This window comes from Gigantopelta aegis, chromosome 4 (genome assembly GCF_016097555.1).
Source record: "Gigantopelta aegis isolate Gae_Host chromosome 4, Gae_host_genome, whole genome shotgun sequence".
Classification (NCBI taxonomy): domain Eukaryota; kingdom Metazoa; phylum Mollusca; class Gastropoda; order Neomphalida; family Peltospiridae; genus Gigantopelta; species Gigantopelta aegis.
Window position 1 is genome coordinate 108,149,227 of NC_054702.1, and position 25,449 is coordinate 108,174,675.

At 35.4% G+C, this 25,449-nt stretch overlaps 2 protein-coding genes across 4 annotated transcripts in view; both read right to left on the reverse strand.

Moving 5' to 3' along the window:
* Positions 1–8: 8 nt before the first annotated feature.
* LOC121372480 (nitrile-specifier protein 5-like) lies at positions 9–5,859 on the reverse strand. Of its 3 annotated transcripts, none has more exons than XM_041498813.1 (2): positions 5,740–5,859; positions 9–1,445 (listed from the first exon to the last, which is right to left on the reverse strand). In XM_041498813.1, exons 1-2 carry the CDS (start codon positions 5,842–5,844, stop codon positions 504–506), a joined length of 1,047 nt encoding a protein of 348 aa, XP_041354747.1. In that variant the 5' UTR covers positions 5,845–5,859; the 3' UTR covers positions 9–503. The 3 variants fall into 3 exon arrangements, with proteins under 3 accessions (XP_041354747.1, XP_041354749.1, XP_041354748.1); XM_041498815.1 differs by lacking the exon at positions 5,740–5,859 and adding an exon at positions 3,458–3,685; XM_041498814.1 differs by lacking the exon at positions 5,740–5,859 and adding an exon at positions 2,101–2,269.
* Positions 5,860–11,464: 5,605 nt separating this feature from the next.
* Positions 11,465–25,449, reverse strand: part of LOC121371711 (BTB/POZ domain-containing protein 7-like) — a 29,901-nt gene continuing 15,916 nt past the window's right edge. The window contains exons 3-8 of the mRNA XM_041497806.1: positions 21,604–21,812; positions 21,086–21,161; positions 20,170–20,477; positions 19,676–19,850; positions 18,127–18,431; positions 11,465–17,126 (exon numbers count right to left, since the gene is read on the reverse strand). Coding sequence (XP_041353740.1) covers positions 16,980–17,126; positions 18,127–18,431; positions 19,676–19,850; positions 20,170–20,477; positions 21,086–21,161; positions 21,604–21,812 — 1,220 coding nt within the window. The 3' untranslated portion in view covers positions 11,465–16,979. The remainder of the gene's footprint in view (positions 17,127–18,126; positions 18,432–19,675; positions 19,851–20,169; positions 20,478–21,085; positions 21,162–21,603; positions 21,813–25,449) is intronic.

Below are 25,449 nucleotides of genomic sequence, written 5' to 3' on the forward strand. Positions count from 1 at the left end.
AAGACATAAATATCTGAAGCTTATAATATACACATTGTAATTCAAAGACAATGAAATATTTGGTAGACAGATGCAGCGGTACAGAAATTGGATAGCTTTACCATTAAACGTAAAAGTCTGATTCGTTTCTTCTAGTGTTCAGTTCCAATGGTAAACTAATTATTAATAGCATTAACTTGTAACAAAACTAAAAGCCGGCTATCACTATCAATAGTTGTACATATCAGTGGATATCAAAATGAAATAATCTAAACTACTTCGTAAAATATTAAAAATATAGTCTAACAGCTATAATTTACGAAAATTATAAAAATAAAACCTTTTATTTATATTTTTGTCAAAAGGCAAAACATTTATTATTAATATTACAAACATTCAAGATAGAGAGAATGAAATAACATTGGCAAAATGCAACTTTTCTTCAAGAACGTTTGCATAATGCAACTTTTCGGTGAAAACATTGAAAAAAGAACTAAAGCAATAGTTTGATCACGTGATATGTTTTAAACTCGTGAGAAAACGTAGGTATCGTCAAGTTTGCCGTGGTCTAGTCCCTGGCCCCCGAATAGCACGATCCTCTGCCCACAGGTTGCCGCTGGAAACCACCCTCGGGCCGGCGGAATGATTTCACCACCCAGGGAGACTTTCGTCCAGCCCCCACCGGTTTCCGTGTTATACACATACACGTCCCTGGTGAATTCGCTCAGACCGTTATTACTTTGACTGGACTGGTCAGTCTGGCCAAAAAATACAAAGATATTTTTGCCAATGGCTGAAACTCCGAAGAATGCTAGTGATGGCAATGGCGGGTGTGCATCCACCACGGCCCACTGCCCAGATTGCACGTCAAACCTGAACATGTCCTGCAAGTTCTTGCCACCGCACAATCCACCAATGACGTAAACACTGTCATCTATAGCAAGAAACCCAGCCCCAGTTCTACCTTTGATTTCGTTTGACGTTGCTAACTTTGTCCACGTATTGGACACGGTGTCGAAACTGTACAAGTCATTCAAACGTCCAAACTCACTACAACCGCCAAACACGTAAATGGTATTGCCAATAGCGATCATGGAATGGAGGTAACGAGGTAGGGGTGGATTTCCATTTGTTCTCACTTGATGCCACGTGTTGGCCTTCAAGTCTAGCACGTGTAAATCGTTCAACACGGTCCCTCCAAGCTGGAGTCCCGTTCGACCTCCGAATATGTATAACCGGATACCGATCGTTGTGGAGCTACTCCCCGTGCGGGGGATGGGCGGGGTCCCGTCCGGTAGAACTTTCGACCAGTGTTTGACCTCCAGGTCAAGGCAGTTGATGGTGTTTCCCACGGGGACCCGGGGTGTGTGCTCCCCTCCAAACACATACACCTTGTCTCCTATGACCTCCAGGCTGTGACCACTCCGCTCAAAGGGTATTGCGCCAGACGCCACGATACGAGAAAACTGAAAGAAACCAGAACATTAACTTAAAAAACCACACATACCGTTACTCAAATTTTGCGAGTTATACTTTAATTTTATTTTTCATTTTTTACATCGGCGAATCCGAGGAATCTCTTCGAGAACGCCTGTGGCATTAAGCAACATGTCATTGCCCCTTCCCCCAGTGCCTCCTTCCCACAAATGGATTTTCTGGATTCTGGATTCACAGGGGTGGGATGGGGAAGGCCCTTTAGTTTTATCTGTCTTCAGTTTTGGGCCAATATAGCCTTTTTTAAATTATTAAAATTACAAATTATTTTTTCTTTTTAACGACACCGCTAGAGCACACTGGTTTATTACTCATCGGCTAATGGATGTGAAACATTGAATAATAATAGAAGAAACATGGCTGGTACATTTTCTCATTAGCAGCAAAGGATCTTCTATAATATGCACTTCCCATATACATGTCAGTACATACCATGATCTTTGGTATTCCAGTCGTGGGAAGTGGTTGGAACGGAAAAAGATAATGGGTCCACAGGGTAGGTTCGATCCTTCGACCCACACACCTCAGACGATAGACTGAATATTTCTTTGTAAAGCTATACTAGTATTTCATATTTATTTCTTTAATTATATGTCTATTTAAAAATGTTATCATTCATATGCTTACCTTTTGTGACACCCAATAGCCGATGTGTATTTTTGTGCTGGGGTGTCGTCTTTTTTCTCTCTTTTTTTGGTCAATTTTTAAACGTTTGGACATGATTTTAGCTTGTTATTCATGAAAATAATATTTTGGATAATGTGGATAATAAAGAAATTATTACACTCGCAAATGAATCGTACTAATTTTACGAAACTCGATAGTGTCTGGATTCATGTATTACACTCGCTCTCGCTCGGGCAATAGCAGGGGCGTAGCGTGATCTGGACCGGGGGGGGGGGGGGGGGGGGGCAAATATGAACAAAGTGAACCTTTTTCTATTTTGGCTTTGCACCACCAGAAACTCCATATGTATAAACCTGTATGTTTTAGTTCTGAAAGCGGACCATTTGCTTCAGCGAACCTCCCGAACCCCCCTGGTAATAGGCTACAATAATCCTGACACTCGTTTCGTAAAATCAGTACGACATACAAGCTCGTATAATAATCTGTATTTATTATGTAACATAACTATAGCACCCTCGGCATTATTGGTTGGGGACACCTGTCTGTGGTTGGGACCGGGGGAAAGCCGATCAAATCCATAGAAGGCGACACTGAAGTTGACAAAAGTTACAAAACTAAAAATTGTATTTAATTTGTTTTAAATTCAGAACTGATCTTATAACGTATTAAACATACATGTATATATTTACAATAACAAAACGATGCTATTGCCATTTGCTGGGTTTTAGTGTAATGGAGCGCTCTAACTGGCGAACTTGTAGTTTAGATTCGCCCGTGTCAGGCTGTGATGCATTCTAAAAATATCAGTGGTGTAATATTTATAGCAGTCGGCGTTCGGTCGACATTTAATGGAGACGACTGCAGTTTACTGTGTAACGTACATTTACTCTATCATACATACTTCCAGTTTATGAATGAACTCAAACCGCGGAAACCAACATTAATTTTAATGTCGTCAAATCTACAAACGATTTCACACGGAAGTTTTTCTGTATCGGTGGAATTCACGGAAAAGTGGTGTACGTGCGCTCTCGCACGTATCGTGTTTACAAAAGAATCGAACACGCCCAAAACAAAAGAATATAAAATACCCAACCTTATTTCTAAATGCGATAAAACAAACATATAATGAAATTCATTAATTTTTTCATCGTTGTGGTGTCATATCTTTTTTATATACATTATTACAGCAACAGAACAAATTTTAACTGTCGAGAAATGGCAGTCTTTGATTGTCAACATTCGCCACAATACGTGTAGCTACACTTGTTTCCGAACGACTATGAATGAAAACAAGTAAGAAATGCAATAACAGAGTGAGATTTTCTATTAAAGCCCCATATTATCTGACACCCACCTTGTATGACATGTTGTGTAGTAGAACTTAACACGTCGCCGTCCCGTGGTACATAAATGTACAGCCGATGTGCCGATGTACAGTTCCGCGCCAAGCCGACTAGCACAGATAGCGCGGTCGTGTATCGATCACATTAAAAACTGTTAGGCTTTTGCAAGTTTTGGGGCTCCGTAGTAGTGCAATAAACACATAAACCTCTATCCCTACACTCGGGCGAGTTAACGTTATTATACCTCGCGCATGTATGTTGCACTGTTCCCAATACGAAGGAAGGATGCGACACACAAGGGTCGATCCTGCAATGACGTTAAGTGGTGTGCGCGCAAATATAGACTAATATATATTTTAGGCTATAATATTAAAAATTATAATTATAACAATACTAAATAAAAATAAATATGCTACATTGTATTCAACATTATATTTTTATATAGGCCTATAGCTTATAAAATCAAACAACACAGGCCCGTAGGAACTATATCTGGAGTGTGGGGCACAATATCTAATTAGTAGGGGAGGGGAAACAAACCACATTGTAATTTCTATTTAATAATAATAATAATAATAATAATAATAATAAAATCTAATAGGAATGTTCTAGAATTGTGGGAGGCGTGTGTGTGCTTGCGTGTAGGCGTGTGAGCGCGCGTGTGTGCATGAGCACTGTGTGTGTGTGTGTGTGTGTGTGTGTGTGTGTGTACGCACCACCCACAAACTAAAATTTAATTAAATAAAGTATAGGTGTATGCCTGCAGAGAAAATATTGCAGCAGATCGACTCACCAGGCATAAAATAAAGCACTGCCCCCCTTCTCATGCCACCACCACCATGTGATCTGAAACTGCCACTGACGTTGCCCCAACATAATTGACACACATACACACACTCACACACACACACACACACACACACAGGCGTACGGCTCCCATTGGCTTTTGCCAAAAGTAAACGAAAATGCCCAAATCTGCACAACAATTTAATCAAACTACAAACAGCTATATATATTATTGCAAACGAATCTCTATGCATATTTACATGGATTATAACTAATTTTGAGGGTAGCAGTGGTGGATAAAAAAAAAATCCATTTATGGGGGCCCCAATGACATGAGGCGGAATGCCAATGGAACTTTGGGGAGGCATACCTGTCAGCTCTCACGCATTTGTAACAATTAAACATCACGCTCTCGTGCAACGTTACTATAATCTCACGCTTTTTCTAAAAATAAAAATATTTTATAATTTTTGTTTATATGTTAGAGCTGAATGGAATTATATGCTGATTATGCAGGGTCTCTGAATTCGTTACCTATTAATAATAATACAGCATATCCAACCTACCTTCGGTTCAATACCAACAATTACTCGCGGATGCTACCAATGACCGACTTGGTTTAACAGTAACCGTATTAATTAGTAAAACTTGCACTCGCTCGATTTCCATTTTGGACTTAAACAAACAACAACAAAAACTTCGCCCTGGACCCAACCAAGGTCCTGCAGTTCCTGGACCCTGACTTCTAATTTTCTCACGCCTAATAAGAATTGTCACAGGTTGACAGCTCTTCCCGGAGGTTTGGGGGGGATCGTAAAACAATGAAAATTAATATATAATAAAATTATAACTGTCGCCCCTGCCCCCCCCCCCCCCCCCCCCCCCCCCCAGATCCGCCTCTGGGTAGAATGATGGAAATACATGGTAATAAGGTATCGGGGAAGCGTGATTAGTGGACGCAGAGGCTACGCCAGTGGTGACGACAGCAATTTTTACTTATTTATTTTTATTTTAGTTTTAGATCAAATGTCGAAATAACATTTTTTTTTTAGAAAGACAGGCTGATTTTTGCCCGAATTAAACGAAAATTACCCAATCTGGATAGCAACATTTTATTCATATTAGCATTAGGCCTACTGCAAAACGGGGGACTGCAAACGAATCACAACGCATGGATTACAAGTATTACATGAATTATACACGGTGAAAAGATTTTAGGCAAGCCCTTTCAGCACACAGCACACAGCTATCTAAATCGCATCAGTTAGGACTTAATTTATACCCGGCATGCATAAATCTGAGAATAAAGTTTCCAATCTGTAGTTTTAAAAATAAAACGTTAAACAAAATTACTAAATCGAAGTTAAGATGTATGTTAGAAGATAAAATTTTAAGAAGTTTGAATTAAAAAAACCCAACAACTAGTAATAATAATAGTAAATTAAGAAGAAGACTACGAAGAAAACGAGTATAAAATCGGTATGTAACCTATTATGCTGTGGTTTACCTTCACTCCATTAACTTTGAAATGTTCCCGAAAACCCTGCGAATTTACTACTTTTTTTTTTAGTTCGAATCTATGTGAAGTTGGTTTTGGGGTTTTATAATGCATATTTGTGTGTGCCGGAAGACTGTAGGTGCCCTTATTTAAATTTAAATTCTAAATTTAGAAGTTGAATCATCTCCCTTGAAAAGTCATGCAAAGAAGTGTGCAAAAACGGGAACAGATTCGGAAACAGTCTGCGTTGTTTTTATTGGTTATGTCGAATTCTTTGTCATTAATTATCCAGATCATGTTTCCCTTTTAGAAAAAGTAAATTATGGAAAGGGTATCTGGGATGATAACAAAGAAAACTAACTGGAGACAAAACGTTCTTCAACTGGATGGATATTATTTGGACATTCATTAAATTTGCTTATGGAAATTTGGAAGATCCAGCAAAATCGCCAAGACAGTATGTACTCATGCTGCCTTGTTCAAATGATGGCGAATATTATGGTACTGGCTGAATTGACATTAGGCCTGGTTTTCATAAACAATTATACCACCTTTATATCAACAACAGCTTCTATGGGAACTAGGGTCTCCACGAGTACTCGGGCACGGGCCGAGTCTAGCGAGACTCGAGTCCTTTCACAGGACTCGAGTACCCGTGCAAGAAAGAACACTATCATTGTTTTACTTCACTTTGCCATATGCTTGCCGTCGGTTACATTATAGGGCTATAAGACGGAGGGGAAACAAAAGTCGAATATGTAAAATGTAATAAAATGGCATTATTTGGCATCCATGTTCAGTGGTGGAATTAAGATGCATAATGCTGTTTTACTTTATTCCTTTATCTCATTCTCATCTAGTGTAAGTGTCGGGTACTCGGGCCCGGGACGAGTTTGTCCCTCGAGTACTCGAGTCCAATATTTTGGACTCGTGAAGGCCGTAATGGGAACAGTTGCAGACTGTCTGCGCTGGATCTGATTCTGGTTTCAAATTATCTGCAATTTGCATCTATGAAGTCTTGGTGATTTGTTTTGTGTAACAGTGTACCATTAGGCACAGGCTTTTCTGATTTTATTGCAACTAGGGTTGGGCTATTATTTTTATTATCAGTGGCGGATCCAGAAAATCCATTTAGCGGGCCATGAGGCGAAATGCTCGAAAATGAGGGAGCTCGTGAAAATTAAAAAAAAGTAAAAAATTAATATATAATAAAATATATAACTGTCGCAAATTTAGGGGGCCGGGCCCCTGACCTCCCCCCCCCCCCCGATCTGCCTCTGATTTGTGTTTTTTTAATGCACATTTGAAGCAAAAACATCACAGGTTGAATATTTTGCCGTTATGATTCTAAAAACAGTCATTTTTTTAATGTTATCATTGAATGTAGACCTGTAGTGTGAATCATATGTTGTCTGCTGATGTTATTTTTAAGTTGATCACGTAATTATTTACAAATATCGCATCTATACCCAATAATGGTAATAGGGTTAACATAGAGTTCAAGTGAGGAATCCAGCTAAGGAACACTTAAATGTGTATATCAAATGAGGTTCGATCCTGTGACCTATTGCACCTTAAGCAAGAGCTCTACTAGCTATATCCACTCCCCGAATGTAAATACTCCTTTACAGGGCTTGAACTGTACATTTGTTGGTTTTTGTCACAGGCAAAATGCTCACCTATGGCAATTTTAAACCAGTAATAAACCCAAACATTATTCCTTCAACAGACAACAGTAATATTTATCCAGCAGCAAAACACTGCCATCTGTAAACCCGTGACCTACAGCAATTCATCTCAGTTACAACAATTATCATCAGTGCTGCACTAAAACTAGTCTTCACCAAGAAAGACGAATGATCACTCGCATTCACTCAACACAGGCCTTGCAATAAAATATTTAATAACTTGTATGTGAAACTTCATGCAATTGTTCGCCTAGCACAATTTAAGGACAGGGCGGGACGTAGCCCAGTGGTAGGGTGCTCTGTAGATGGGCCCATTGGGCCATTTCTCGTTCCAGCCAGTGCACCAGGACTGGTATATCAAAGGTTGTGTTATGTGCTATCCTGTCGGTGGGTTGATGCATATAAAAAGATTGCTTATACTAATGGAACAAGAGTACCAGTGAGGTACATGATACGCCCATCAGGAGTTTGATGGAAAACCATATCTATATTAATTCAATTCTAATTATGTGAAATATTTACAATGGGATGGATGAACAGTTTGTTTTGGACCAACCACCATCCCAAGTTGTTCTTACATGTGAGGTTTTATGGTCCTGAATGCATCTGTATGCAAGATATGGTCCAGACAAGGATTTACTGTTATGTGACGGATGCCATACCATAATACGACCCATAGATGGGCGTATAAAAATGTAGCAGGTTTCCTCTCTAAGACGATATGTCAGAATAACCAAATGTTTTACATCCAATAGCTGATGATTAATAAATCAATGTGCTCCAGTGGTACAATTAAACAAAACAAACTCATTTCAGGACTAATCTTCACTCCCCTTAATTTTTCTCATGGAAACGACTGAAAACTGAATACTACCACACCCTGGACAAACTTGTCTAAATCTAGAAACAAAAAACTGCAGTATACAGAAACACATTCTATACCTGGTCTTTTAGTATTAATAGACTTTGAAAAAGCATTTGACTCAGTCTCGTGGCCCTTTATAGAAAAAGCATTACATATATTTAACTTTGACTCCTCAATAAAAAGATGGATAAAAACTTTATATAAAAATTCTATGTCCTGCGTAATACAAAATGGTCACATATCAGAAACATTTAAACTTGAAAGGGGATGCAGACAAGGAGATCCTCTCTCTTCATATATTTTTTTTAATTTGTGCTGAAATTCTTTCAATTTTAGTTAGAAATTACAATAATATAAAAGGTGTTTTTATTGATGGGGCGGAATACAGACTAACAATACGCAGATGATACTACTTTTATTCTTGACGGGACGTCCCAGTCTCTGAAAAATACAATGCTTTTACTTGATTACTATTAAGATATTTCTGGCTTAAAAATCAATTACACTAAGGCCATGTGGATAGGCAGTAAAAAATATTCAAAAGATGTATATCATCATGTGCGATGGAAGTTAGAATGGGGTAAAGATACATTCAGCCTACTTGGTATTAATTTTAAACTTAACTTAGATGACATTATAGAATATAATTATAACTTAAAAATTATAGAAATGCAGAATCTAATGAAGCTTTGGTCAATTAGAAAACTGTCTGTTCTTGGAAGAGTTACAGTTCTAAAATCTTTAATCATACCTAAAATCATCAATCTTTTCCTAACTCTTCCAAATCCACCAAAACACATGATTCAAACTTTTAAACACGTTTTTTAAATTTATTTGGCAGGTTTAACAACAAAAGATTTTATTATATATGGTGATTATTTTATTGAAATTAAAAAGAAAAACATAAAAAATATGTTTTGGCGAGATGTTTTATGCAGCTGGACACTAGTTCAAAAACATCAAAAGTTCCAAATTACTGAAGATATACAGGGACAAAATATTTGGTTTAATAGTAAAATACTGTTAAATAATGAACCATTTTTATACAAGAACTTTATTAAGAAAGGTATTATTTTTATTAGTGATCTGCTTGATGAGCAAGGAAAAGTTTTAAATTTCGAATGTTTCACACAAAAATACGAAATAAACACAAATTATTTAAGTTATGTATCGTTGGCGAATGCTGTAAAAGCTTTTTTACAAATGCAAAACAGTTTCAATATAACAGAATATATTGCAATCAAAATACCAATTCTGCCTTTTAAATTAAAAATGTTAAACAAGAATGCATGAAGTAAGGCTATATACAGCACTTTGAATAATAATAAAAAAAACCTCCTAAAGCACAAACAAAATACGCAGATAAAGGTCTAATATTTGATCATCATACATGGACAAAGTATTATCTTGTACCATTTAAATGCGTGAAAGACACTTCATTAATATGGTTTCAATACAGATTGCTACACAGAATTCTTAGTACCAATACATTTCTACATATGATAAATTATATTGATTCAAATAAATGCATTTTCTGTAATAATCTCCCAGAAACGCTACAACATCTGTTTTACGATTGTGACAAAGTCTGAGAACTTTGGGAAAATGTTGAAAAATGGATATTTATAAAAACTGGAATTCGCATTTCATTTACTAAAAATAAAGTTATTTTTGGTATGATAGATGATAAAAAGGCAAAAAATATAAACTGGTTAATAATTAATGTTAAATATTATATTTATTCAATGAAGATGGTTAAAAGAAATCTATGTATTGATACTATAAAAGTGATTCTACAAAAGAAATTTCATATAGAAAACTAGATCTATTATAAAAACTGTGAATATGATAAATTTAACATCAAATGGTCCAAGTGGCTTAATCTTTTCAATTAAAAAATACTAGAAACAACTTTGATTTTATCTACAGTATATAAATGTCTACTCAATTTCAACTTTACAAATAATATTCTTGTGGGGTTTTTTATCTCTATTATTAAATCTCACTATTCCATCTCTATTATGATAGTGTTACAATCACGATATTTCAAACTAACTAATATCTTCTCTCCTTTTTTTCCCCTTTTTCCTTTGTTTTTCTCATCATTGTCCACCTTTGTAATATTACAACCACTTTGTTTTTTCAACCTCGTTTTCTCTGTACTAGCCCATCCTCAGAACAAATAAACATAACAAATAGCTTACGGTTGTATATTGAGTCCATTTCAATATCCATGATTTAGTTTATATATAAAAAAAAGGAATGTACTGTACAATTAAACAAACTGTGTACATTTTATATATCTATTTAAATGTGTGCGTATGTTGAATATATTTGAATATTTTCTGTGCATATAAATTCTGTAAGGCATTGAGGCAAGGCACCCCAGCCCTGACTTTGCCAAAATGATCTGGGGGAAAAAAAAGAAGACAAAAAAAAAAAAGACAAAAAAAAAAGATTACCAGTGAAGTACAATGATACGCCCGTCAGGAGTTTGATGGAAAACCATAGACATTAATGAATATGTTACGGGTATGATTCAATTCTAATTATGTGAAATTTTTGCAATGGGATAGATGAATAGTTTGTTTTGGACAGACTACTGACGATACTGTATCCATTGGAGAAGGTGCTGTCCGATTAATGAAGTTATTCTTTTATTAGAATAGTCCTGTATGCAAGATACGATTCGGACAAGGATTTACTGTTATGTGCAGTAGATTGTGAAAAGTAGGTCACAGTGACCTATTAATAGTACTCGACACACCTCCATCCCAAGTTGTCCCTACATGAGGTTTGATGGTCCTGTATGCATCTGTATGCAAAATATGGTCCTGACAAGGATTTACCGTTACTATAATAGACTGTGAAAAGTAGGTCACAGTGGCCTAGTAATAGTACGCTACACACTGCCATCCCAGTGTTCCTACATGTGAGGTTTGATGGTCCTGTATGCAAGATATGGTCCGGACAAGAAAAAGTTAACAGACGGACGGACGGACAGAGCCATACCATAATACAACCCATCATAGATGGGCAAATAAAAACGGCTCTAATAGTGAAAAATATGCAGTAGTGTTTAAAACGAGGGTCTGTCACTTTAAACAACTGAGCTACCATGTTTCACCTTCTGCTATTTGTGTTACTGTTGGGTTCAAATTAGTCAAACAACAAATGTTCGAAACATTATTTACTTTATTAATTTACAAAAAGATGATCACACAGACATAACCAAATGCAAATATGTACAGAAACAACTTGGCAAGCAATAATTTAACACAGATTAAATCTCCTAACAACAAAACATGGCAAACAAAGGATCCTGCATGTAGAGTAAGAGCATGTTCTGAAGAAGAGAAAAATCTAAACACATGTATGGAGCAAACTCAACAATAACAGTACAATCATTGAAATGTTTCTAACAATGATTCATAAGGATATAGGGACATGATGTCTGACATAATAGTTACCAATATTAAATTCTGTTTTCAATAAAATATGTTTTTGCTTAATTACTTAATCACAGATCTAAGATAGTAAGATGGAAACCCAGCTTAGTGATATGGTACATAATGTAAAAGAACGAAATTAAAAAAAGTCACCTGTAAACCAAGCTAATAGCTGAGAAAATACTACAGCCTGTGCATAACATTCATTTCAATGCAGACCATTTCACTTATAAATCAGGTGAAGTTAAATGCACTTCTATATCATTCTGGGGAGCGGCTATTAAAGTAACTTTCTTACATCTATAAAATGTGTAGTGTTATAAATGTGCTGTAAAGTTTGCTCGTTTCATTACTATATGCCTATTTATATATTTCTTTTTCATATTTGGAAAAACATCGTGTATTTTTATCTAAGATAAGATACACAGTTCTTTAACTCTAATTTTAATTAAGGATGACTGACCAATTGTACATTCTAATATTATCTGTAGCATATGTCACCCAAAGACTTAGACAAATTTCTAACAGAATGAAATCTAGATTAAATGTTACTGTGGCATTTTATTTTTTCTTCTGAGTACACCATTTAACATTTTGAGAAGAGTTATTTCCCTTTACCTATTACAAAGAAAAATTAATATTTTTTAGTTTTTAAATAACAAACTGTGAAAAGATAAGTTTAAAACAGAAAAATATGTAATAAAGAACTGTCAGTTATTAGCATTTATATCAATAATGGTTAGAAGAAAGGAAGGAAATGGGTTTATTTAACAACGCACTCAACACATTTTATTTACGGTTATATGGTTAGACATATTGTTAGCAGCAAGGGATCTTTTATATGCACCATCCCACAGACAGGATAGTACATAATGGTTAGAAGTGTATAAATCATTACAAAAAATATTTGGTGCTGATTTATAGAATATTAGGTTACTATGTTTTGATATTGTGTTTATTTGGTTTCAAGCTATATTTTGTGTGTGAAGAGAAACAGATTTAGTTCTCACTTAAGGACGATCTATGTCACTATCTTAAGTCACACTACTCTTCATGTGGCTATGTGACACCTGACACTGTTCTAATGTAGACCATCCTTTGCAAGAAGCTACTTTTTTGTTCGTTTTGTTTAAATCAAAATGCTAGCTCGTTGCAAATAGGGGCAGTTGAAAAACAAAAGGTATTCAAGTAGTACAAAAGTGTAAAAATAATATTTATTTATGCATTCAGCATTTATTGCTGGCATTGGATGTTTGAAAAATAAGCAACCAATTTCTAACTGATCCGATAACACAAAACAATGCCAAAGTCATCATGTTAACAAAGTAGGTCACTAGGTGTTATCAGGTACTTTTAATTCTCCATTATAGGTTACTGGGTCACAGGAAGTGTGGATTCATGATAAACCATATTTCCAAACTTAATACTTTTTAATAAAATAGAAATATTTGCATGGCAGATTTAATATTTTTCTTCTTATTTTAATCTTTGGTGTTTGGTTTAAAGTTTTTGTTTTGTTTAACTTCTCCACTAATTTCTCTGTCGCTGACAAAGTAAATTTAAGAGAAATTACTTTTCATAGCCACTACACAGAACAAATGAAACGGTAAAATGCAGTGATAGTATTCTAGTAACTAATATAACATATACATCAATTAATCAATACACATATAGTTGGAAAGTACTCGTGCATAGCACCAGTATTCCCCCCACTATATTAGGGGTCAGCTCTATGTTCCCTCAGAGTTAGGGTTAGGGTTCCTAAGCTCTATGTTCCCTCAGGGTTAGGGTTAGCTGAGGGAACATAGACATGATTCCCTATATTATATATTTATCTATACCGATTATTTCTCTATGTAAGTAATGTGAAAACATAGGGACTGAGATTGCTCCTTCAATATCACACAGATATGGTGGCAGTATGTGCATTAAAAACAATATGACAATATACAGACATATAACACATATGTGAATAAAGCAGTGGTCTGCCCTGGGCACATGACCATGTCAAGTGAAATATACATGTGCTTCAATGAGATCAAAATATACATAAAAATTCAAGCATAATCCTTGGAAAATGTAATAAAATTTCTATAATGGTGTTTTACAAATTTCTCTTGCCAACTGATTTTATAATATATTACTATAAGTTAAAGTGTTCAACACTTGATCATAAAAACAAAATATACAAAAACAAAATGGGCCAATTATTTTAAAGCATTTTCTGTAAATAATCTTTTTTTAATTGTAAATTACACTCAACTAACTTAAAATTCTAGACACCTTTTTAAATGTTTCCAACCTGAAAATAACATAAATTCATTAAAATACACTTGAACTTTTCAAACTTCTATATACATCTGGTTAACCTAGTGCCAACAAAAATTGTACACAACATATTTTTGGCAATTTGCATATACATGTATTTGCAAAAACTGAATTATTCTACTTTAATAGTTTATAATATATCTAAACATGTGCTATTCAGAGACGCCGCTAAGTAGGATACTATCTAAATTGCTGCCTAGAAAATTGGACAGCAGACCAAGAGGCAAGAAGAACAACTAACATATTTGTGAACAATCTAAAATCGCCTTGTCAAGTGTTATGTTTGGTAAAATATACAGGTTCAACTCCACATGTAAAATATTTTCTATGTACTCCCTCCAGAACTAAGTATTTTTCACCTACAATGTAAACATACTCCACAAGTAAAAGATCTTCCATATACAATGTAAATAATCATTCCACAAGTAAAGTATTTTCCACATAGTAAATGTACTCATTCCACAAGTATTTTCCATACACTCTGTACACAAGTTTTGTATTTTCACCTAAAATATAACAGTAATGTGTATAACACACAAAATAACAGTCTCAGTATTTGTTTTAGAATTTTGTTCTGGTGAAGCGTAACCTTTGTTTAATGTCTGCATCAGTATGTAATAAAAATATATTTACCCAATTAACTGTCACTTTCAGCTAATGTTGGACACAGCAAGCTTTACCTGTGTTTAATGCCAATCACACCTTGTGTTACAAGAAAAACATTTTGTGCTGTGAGGTCAACTGGATGCAAATGATACACTTGCAATCGAAGAGCTCACTACAATTTAACCAGTTTAATTTATTACTGTTTAAATACAACACATTATTTTGGAAAACCATGGACATGTAACATGTTACTCTCAATAATTAACCATTAATCTGAGATAAACCATTTCCAATATAATGTACTAAGTAAATATAATAATTCTGGTTAATTACAACACAAATTAACACTGTTATTGTTTAGGCCCTGTATTGTTATATGTCATTTATCAAATGCAGATTATTCTCAAACTGTTTTACCTGGCATTATAAAAAGTTACATCAACAGTAACTATTAACCGTCAAATATGTCGTAACTATGTACAAAAATGAAGTCCCAAAGTCAAATACTTGAACAGCTAAGCAATTATGTTAGAATGAAGTAAAAAAGCATTTCAAGATTTAAAATTTAACACAATCTGATTAATAATTTGAACTGTAACAACATGTGTTTGTTAAAAAATTAATTTTGCTGCCCAGAAAAATGTGTTCTGACCTAAAAAAAACCTGTTTACATTAATTACAAACATATTTCAGGTCTACTTCTACCTGGTTAACTGAAGATCAATAACACATCCACAGGCTTTCCTCAGTTTTTGTTGTGCTACCAAGAGTTAAGTGCATTATCACAGAGGATCAACATCACATGTTAAACACAAGCACTTTGTCAAGCCCCAATATAATGGCTTAGATCCCCCTCAAACCTTGGATGGATTAGCTCAATGGAAGTACTATATTCAAGTAACCACAGTATACACATACAATATAATATCAAGTGGTTACACGTTAAATCTATTTACACACATATACATAATAATGGCATTTACAAATTCATTTACAACTCTGGATCATTATATCTAATATACTTTTACCTATACTTTTACCTATGACTTTATTATTCTAATGTCACATTGTATTTTTTATAGTCAAAATATCTAAGTGATATTCTGGTACCCAATCAACTTAATTTTTGTCAAACTTCATTCAGCAGTCTAAACATTAATTATTTTTTTATAGATAACCTGAAAACAGAAACTATTCATAAAATATTTTAAACTTAAGGCTTTCATTTGAAAGTGAATATTCATGAATGTATTTTGTATGACATCAAAGTCCAGAATAAAGTTTTGCAAGAATGGTTACATTTTCTAGGAGCACAGTATTGATTAGACCCAAAAAAAAAAAAAAAAAATTACTTTATGAGGTAGCAAAACATGAAAGAAAATAGAATTTAGTCAAATTTTGTCATAATTTACTAATTACTAAAGTCAAATTGCATAAAAACATAACATTTCAATTGATATTGCACAAAACATGAATAGCAGATTCAGAATATCTTAATACTCGAAGTGGAAATGTAATCCTATTACTTTATCAATGGGGTTGACTGTGATCAGAAAGGCAGTTCTCTATAACATGTAATCAAAAGCTATCACCCCGATACTAATAGATCCAAGCTAACCTGGGGCTAAAAAAAAATTGAATCATAGTCACTGGCGATGTCGGAGGTTAAGTTTCGGGATGGGTGTGCCTGAAACCTTCGTGGTACATGAGCACATACGAAAGAGTTCACTCTCTCTATATAATCATTGCAAGAAGTTGAAATTACAATCAGACCACTCTGTTAAATATATTATTTCTCTTTCATCCAGCAGTTTTACACAAAAGACTGGACGGAGAATTTTCCAATGCATAATTTTCCCCACCAAACATTAACACATTTTAAAAATTACATCACCTATTTAAATCGAAATTTGTTTAACTGTTAACTAAATAAAATAAACATGTAGTAAAATCATCATGTATTAATAATTTAATATTTTTGAAGCAGTGAAGTCTGTTACTCTTCTAATTAATGACTGGTCTACAAGAAGTATAATTCTAAATATCTAATTATCAAGCAGTTGTTAAGTTTTGAAAGAAGTCAAGTAAAAGCTTGAAATTTACCACAGATAGAGAAAATCAAGAAAATAATGCAAGACCTTTAAAGACATTTTCCGAACAGTAATAAACCTGACTACCAATCTGATATTGCACTTGGTCTGCATATTACCAGCTTTTAACGAATTAGCTTGATGAGGTAATGACATGTAGCAGTTAATTACAGGTGCTACAACACAGATAATATGTACACAGGTGAACATGTAACCGAGTGATTCAAATGTACAGAGTCCCATGGTGGCTGTTTCCATCACCAATGTCCAATTCAAAATCTTCATGCATGTGCAGCTGACTCATGGACGATGTTGCCATGGCAATATCAGGCATTGTGTCACTTAAAACACTTTCACTACTGGCTTCATTCTAGAAAACAAAAATACTTAGTGATTATTACTATGTAACTTTTCGCAAAACAATAATGACATGTAAATAACAAACAATTTCAAGTAAGAGTATAATTACAATATTTTGTTACAGATTGGAAATTCCAAATATTATGTTTCACTTGCAAGTATGCCATATGACTTTCAACACCGACATAACTAATATAAACAAGAAGATAGTAAATCTATTATTTTTTAAAACACAATTTTATTTGGCCCTTTAGACAACAGAAGCACAAAATTTGGCTAATAACATGTTATTATCTTTTTTCCAAATGCTACTGTAACTAATTGTATTTTGTTTACAGCATATTTTATATGTAGTGTTTTTAATGAAGAGATTAATATTTTCCAAAACTGGACTACACGTATGTTGCATATAAGCTGCCACAAGAGAATGGTGGCATGGTGTCTCAAATGAAGATCATTAATAAACAAAACATACTGGGTCAAAATTATGAAGCTTGTTTTTCTTAAAAACAGGTGTTTAAGCATTAAAAATATATGTAGTTACATGTGTAAGTGAAAAACAGGCTTTGTAAATTCAACTCATTACCTTTCATAAACATTTTTAAGTACATATATAAAGTGACAGATCCTATTTTTTAAACACTACTTTTTAGTGTACGTTTCACTTCTAAAGCTATTTTTGATAATTTAAATTAGAAGTACTTTCATTTTATTATTTAGAATATTTGTTTTCGTAAACCTGAAGTGGTTCTGGTCATTCAGGCTATTGTAATACCCCAAAATGCATTTTTTATAACATGTTTGTCTGAGAAATAATGGGTTATCGAGATAAGCTCTAATTATTTTTAGACTGTATTTTCCCATTTAAACATCACAGACTTTAGCTTCTCTCTATAACATTATCCAAACATGTTGCAGCTTTGTAGATTAATCAAACTTAGTGTACATTTTTACAGGCTGAAACTAGGGTCTGTGCCTTTAATAAAATCATGTGATGTATTTGTTCTCACCACAGTGGGACTATATGGAGGTGAAGGTGACAGAGACAGGACTGGGCTGTGTTTCTTGCGTGCCGGCGAGGCGATGTAGCGGCGTTCAGAGAAGCGTGTCTCCTCCGAGTAGTAGTACTGGCTGTTGGTCATCACCTCCACGGTGTTGTCGGGCAGCCCAAACTCCCGCACCACGCGCAGCTGGATCTGGGAACTCACCGCACGCTTGTCCGAATACGGCAGGGCGTACGCTCGCTGGGCCACCCTGGATCGCTGTAGCTCGGCTTCTCGCTGCAGCATTGTAACTAATGTGTTACGGTCAGGAACTGCAAATAACAGATGACTGAAAACTGAATACACTGCTGAGATAGTTATATAGACAGCATTTATGTCTTTGATTATGGATTATTTTTAAATAGCTGAATGCTCCTCATAACAAAATATAAGAGAAACTACTCTGCTTTTCACTCATATCACATATATTTGTCATACAGGAAACACTCATTTTTATTGTCTATATATTTTTCATTACTCCAAACAGAGTGGGTTATTTCTTAAGACAACAAATATTGTTTAATGGATACTAAGAATTCCTAACCTTTATTAAACGATATACTAAAACTTACACTATTAGATAACACAATCAAGTCTGCTCCAAAGTTAACAGTCACAAACAAGCAAGAGGCAAGAGAAAAATAAGTGATAAATAATAGTAGTTTTATCTTACCGGGTATCGTACCAGCAGTGATGTCCACTGTGGATGCTGGAGAGAGAGCATAGGGCATGAAGATAAGTGACAATATTATCTTACCGGGTATCGTGCCAGCAACGATGTCCACTGTGGATGCTGGAGAGAGAGCGTAGGGCATGAAGATAAGTGACAATATTATCTTACCGGGTATCGTGCCAGCAATGATGTCCACTGTGGATGCTGGAGAGAGAGCGTAGGGCATGAAGATAAGTGACAATATTATCTTACCGGGTATCGTGCCAGCAATGGATGCCCACTGTGGATGCTGGAGAGAGAGCGTAGGGCATGAAGATAAGTGACAATATTATCTTACCGGGTATCGTGCCAGCAATGATGTCCACTGTGGATGCTGGAGAGAGAGAGTATAGGGCATGAAGATAAGTGACAATATTATCTTACCGGGTATCGTGCCAGCAATGATGTCCACTGTGGATGCTGGAGAGAGAGCGTAGGGCATGAAGATAAGTGACAATATTATCTTACCGGGTATCGTGCCAGCAATGATGTCCACTGTGGATGCTGGAGAGAGAGCGTAGGGCATGAAGATAAGTGACAATATTATCTTACCGGGTATCGTGCCTGCAATGATGTCCACTGTGGATGCTGGAGAGAGAGCGTAGGGCATGAAGATAAGTGACAATATTATCTTACCGGGTATCGTGCCAGCAATGATGTCCACTGTGGATGCTGGAGAGAGCGCGTAGGGCATGAAGATAAGTGACAATATTATCTTACCGGGTATCGTGCCAGCAGTGATGTCCACTGTGGATGCTGGAGAGAGAGCGTAGGGCATGAAGATAAGTGACAATATTATCTTACCGGGTATCGTGCCAGCAATGATGTCCACTGTGGATGCTGGAGAAAGAGCGTAGGGCATGGTGTAGTGCCGGTCCTCCACCATGTACAGGGTGTCGGGGATAGATGACATGTTGATCATTCTCACTCGACTCGAGTCCTGCTCGTGAGCCAAGGACAGTTGGTCTTCTAATACAGACTGAAAAACAAGTTACAATGTGATGATGTATAAAAAACAAATAATAATAAAAAACAAACACCAAAAATCACTATTGTATTAAATGTTTACTTTTTCAAAATGGTCAACTAAAAGTTGTATGTACACATGGAAGAGAAAGTGGGGTCCTCAGCCATCATGAAAAAACAGTGTTCATCAGAGTATGTAATGAAACATTCTTCAAATACACAAACATTCTGCAAGACTTGTATGTGATGCAGGAAGGTATTAACAATGGGTGCATATTGTTAAAAGGGGACAGGGAGGTTAAATGATTTGCATATAGTGGGGTTAAACCAACCTTTGCTTCTTCATAGTAAGGAATGAACAATCGTGGTCTCACATATATTCCATTGTTCTTCCCTCGAACCCACGCACAAATTTTGTGTCCCGGACTTTCATCTCCAATCATGTGCGATGGAGGGGTACTGACAAGCCCTCGTTTTATTGCACCGTTTAGAGTATCGTTACTGTATGGTATCACATGGTCCAGCCTGACCAATGGTAATATGTCCGCCAAGATATCTCTCAGCTCGACATCATTCAAGTCTCGTTTCTTCACACCTTTCTTAGCAACACTGTGAGCGGTATGACTCAGAAGATTTGGTTCTGAAAAATTATTACATTGTTTAAAGAACAATAGAACAATGATGCTAAAACCATGTCAATTTAAAGTTAGTCTTGCCACACCTTATTATAACAATGCAAAATGTAAACAATTTTAATAATTGTGTGAGCACTATCAATGGTAGGAAGAATGATTTTCAGTATTCATTATAAAACTGTTTTTTTGTAAATAACTTCAATTTGCTTTGACATAAGAAGAAACGTAAAAGTGTTTTGGAAATAAGAAGAAAAAAAAAAATTGTGTGCAATTTAAAAATCAATTAGTTCAGAAATAAATAACTTGTAGTAAATTCCATAGTATGAAAAAAGGCGTTCCCTGTGGGATGCACTATTTAAATAAGCGCTGAGTCTAATTTTTTATTATTATTTTTTTATTATTAATATGTAGGTGATAAGAAACATACATAACATTATACCCAGACCTGAAGGGGTGAATGCAGTTAAAAAAAGAAGAAAAAAAAAAAAGAGAAGATTTTTCAAAATTATTTTGGGTTAGGTGGGTGGTATCTAGCCCACATGACTGGCACTTTATGCATGGAATGGCAGGTTCCTAAGGCCCGATATAAAATAAAATGTCATAACGGTCTCACCTCTCTCTTCTATTCTACGGACCAGCTGCTGCTCACCCCACTTCAACACTGCAATCAGCACATCCAGCTCTCCTGCCTGAAATTAAAAAAGAAAACTTAGCTCACCACTTTATATTATTGGTCTGTTTTTGCAACGTGTTACTCCTGTTAGTAGATAATGGTAATTTCCCTATTGACTAAATTCTTACAAACAGTCCCCGTTTCAAAACTCCTCAGTGGAGGTTGATTTATTTGTTACATCTGGAACCGATGTATGGCCTGGAGGTGTCTTTAGCACAAGAATACAATTACAACATAGCCAGGACCTGTTGGTACAAAGTGATCCTATGTGGAATATTCCTTTTTAGCTTAATTTCTAGTGCTGGACTCTTAGGACTCCTACACAAAGAATCTCTGTTCTAATTCCGTCACATTTATAATCCATTAAGTTGTTACAAAAAACAAAACTTATGGTATTACATGTATATATAAAATGCATGTTCATAAAGCAGTAAGATAAAGCGAAGTGTATAATTTACCTGCAGGAAATCTGAACGAAGTGCCTCTATCATGTACTCTTTGCTAAGATCATGCAGCACCGGGGAGTGTGCGATCTGTATGAACTCTTCCTTCAGGTAGTGTAGTCCTTGTCGGTGAACCCAGGGAGACCCATGTGCTTCGGAACTCCAGTTTAACACAGATGTCAGGTTATCAGTCGAGATGTTGTCAACAATGATGTCCTCGGAACCTACAATGCATGAATAAATCAAACTATTAAATTTAGCATATCTTGTACTTTGCTAAGGACATCTAGTTTGCGTGATCAAGAAGACTATTTTTGCACACACAAAAGACAAAAAATGTGTTTAAAAAAGCATAAGTATGTCGATTTTTTAATAAACATTTTCATGTCAACATATACAACAGAAAATATATGTATGTGAGTGGTAAAGCATCCGATCCGCCTGATGCGCAGTCGGTCTGGGATTGATCCCCGTCGGTGGGCCCATTGGGCTATTTCTCGCTCTAGCCAGCGCACCATGACTGGTATATCAAAGTCTGTGGTGTGTGCTATCCTGTATATGGGATGGTGCAAATAAAAGATCCCTTGCTACTAATGAAAAAAATGTAGCGAGTTTCATTTTTATAAGACCAAATGTTTAAACATCCAATAGCCTCCGATTAATAAATCAATGTTGTCTAGTGGTGTCATTAAACAAAACAAACTTTATATGTGAGCCCAGAGAGATGAGTAAGAGATTTTTTTCTTTTGGCTATCTATAGATAACAAAACTCTTTAACCTGGAAGTTGATTGAGAATTTCTGCTTAAAACTAACGCTACAAATATTGAAATCATACATGTACATAAAATATTAAAGCTGTAAACTTGTCTTATTATGTGGTAAACATTTTCTAATGCAAACTACAAAGGGGAGCTATCACTTTCACTCCCAAACATCACCGAGTCTAGTTCAAGAAGAGTAATTTTTAGCCAACCCTTTAGTATCAGTATGATATTTATGGATCCCCATAATTTTATTTATGGGAGCAATTCATCATTCCTCACAATGTTTTTTATAAATGTCAAAGTCTGCATGACTCACAACTAGTTTTAAATTAATACCTGTATGTTCACTATCAATCGACATGCATGGTTAACTCTCAGAAACAACATGAAAATCAGCATTTTTAATACATTGTACCTCAGGGCTCACCCTGGATCAAAAATACCTTAGCCAAAAGGGATTTTTATTTGCCATAATTGTTTTGAGCAGTACCGTAGAAAATACTTATATATATGAAAATGTATCTTTTTCAGCTAATCTGAACATATTCCCGGATCAAAATCAAAGACAGCTATGGGGGTAGCGGCAGTCAATATATTACTTAAGATGTTTTAGCGGTGGATGTTTATGGAAGGTGTTGTTTTTACTTTCCTTTCTTCTTCCTTTTTTTCCCCCAAACAAACATTTGAGAGCTAATATGTTTTTCCAAACAGAGCTAGGGTTCGATCTTAATGGTTACCTGATCGCTCCTGGCAACTGAAAATACTGATGGGCAAGTCAAACCCCTGGTCCCAGGTTGCCCACCTGGTGACAAAAATATTTATTTGCCATTTTTAGTCCAGCTTCTGTTTGTCTGTGAATATAGGGCCTAATGCCAATTTTACCGCATCCACATAGTGTTTTCTTGTACACGTAGGTCTTCTGCAAAAGTCATCTATGTTTATTATTTGTTTGAACTATGGATTTATTATTTGTACCAATAAGGTATCTCCAGTGGTTTTCGATATCCGCTATTTTCGTTCATTTCCGAGACAAAAGATAGATATACTGTTAACACTGTGATTGGAAATTTGTTTCTTTGTATCAAAATGAGAATTAAGATAAATTGTTTGTTAAAGTTAACCCGGATTACAAATAAACACAATTACCATGATGTCGGCCGTTCTTATTGTAGGATGTGACATTACGTGAGGACTTCCGATATTGATGCCTTTGAAATAACTTGGCCATTTGATTCTTACTTACACTTCGGTTGAGGTGTTCCGAGTGAGTTTATTTTGAACTATGTTGTTTTTTTCCCCACTACTTTTTTGTTTTAGTTGCAAAATAAAACCATGCTGACAAACAGTTTATTTTATATATGGAACAAAAATGTTCACAAAATTTAAGGAAAAGAATCTCGGGCTAGTGATAATATCTGTAGTCTATGTATTTTTATATTTACTAACCCAGCTGACTAGTATATATATCTTTCTTTTTTTCAATAGACCTACACACCTGGAACATGATGAATTTCATCGGCAGTATGGTGGAATGACTAGATGTTAAGGTACAATGTATATGAAAATAATGTTATATTGACAGTCCGGGTAGAAGGAAGGAACTGTAATCTGCATGTCTATGTTTTAAATGAATGATATTTTATTTTATTGACCGACACTAAAATATTGTTCTATGTCTAAAATAAATGTTTTGTCACAGTATTGTTGTTTGGATATTGATAAATGTATTTACTTTACAATCTGAAAAAGTTGAAGTCGGGTAAGTGAAAAATCCCAAGGGCAAGAGAAAGTGCTGCAGAGCTCATTATTTCTTTAAAATAGCATTCTTTATGTTGGTTTGAATTGCTTTATTATTATTATTATTACCGGCCTCGGTGGCGTCGTGACAGGCCATCGGTCTACAGGCTGGTAGGTACTGGGTTCGGATCCCAGTCGAGGCATGGGATTTTTAATCGAGATACCGACTCCAAACCCTGAGTGAGTGCTCCGCAAGGCTCAATGGGTAGGTGTAAACCACTTGCACCGACCAGTGATCCATAACTGGTTCAACAAAGGCCATGGTTTGTGCTATCCTGCCTGTGGGAAGCGCAAATAAAAGATCCCTTGCTGCCTGTCGTAAAAAGAGTAGCCTATGTGGCGACAGCGGGTTTCCTCTAAAAACAGTGTCAGAATGACCATATGTTTGACGTCCAATAGCCGATGATAAGATAAAAAATCAATGTGCTCTAGCGGCGTCGTTAAATAAAACAAACTTTACTTTTATTATTATTATTATTCTTATAAAGTAACCCATCAATTCCCCACCCCAACAATTTCGTAATTTGTGCCATGTTGTTGCTTTTGTCAATTTCAGACTAACAATGCTGACTTCACATGTTATTATGTACAACTATTTCCCGATGATTAATAAATCAATGTGCTCTAGTGGTGTCATTAAATAAAACAAACTAACCTTTTACAACTAATCCATTTATGTCTTTTTTTTTGATAAAATTAAAAAAACCGATAATGAAATTGAAATTTTACAGTCTATTTAAAACCACCTAACTTTTTATATATAATATTTTATTGAGCAAATGTCATAATTATTGTAAATTAATTTTATTCAATGTACATTTAACTGCAATTTGTATCAATGCTGCATGTTCATTTCCTGCAATCATGACCTGCATGCGTGCTCTCAACCATGGGTGCAAAATTAACAAAGACAAAGGAAATAAATGAAACCGCAGTTAAGTATTAATTGATGCGAACATCTATTATTTTTTGACAAATTTACATCAACATTTACTTGTGTGTAATTTTATTGTTTAATGTCCACAACAATGTCTCTTGATACCTGCGGTCTCAGCTGACTGTGACCTATATTCACAAACACAGCTTGGGAAAGCCTACTTGTCATTCGGCCCTGAACTAGCATCTGTATTGAATTGACATGCATTGTCGGTCAGTTTTTATTGCTTTGGTTCAAAGACTTTACAAAGTTAGAAAGACAGGCTACAGATATTTGCTTTCGTACATGTTAAACACATGCTGTTAAAATTAATAACCGTGATTATTAAAATAAGCAAACCAGAGGTTCCCGGGTCACCATCT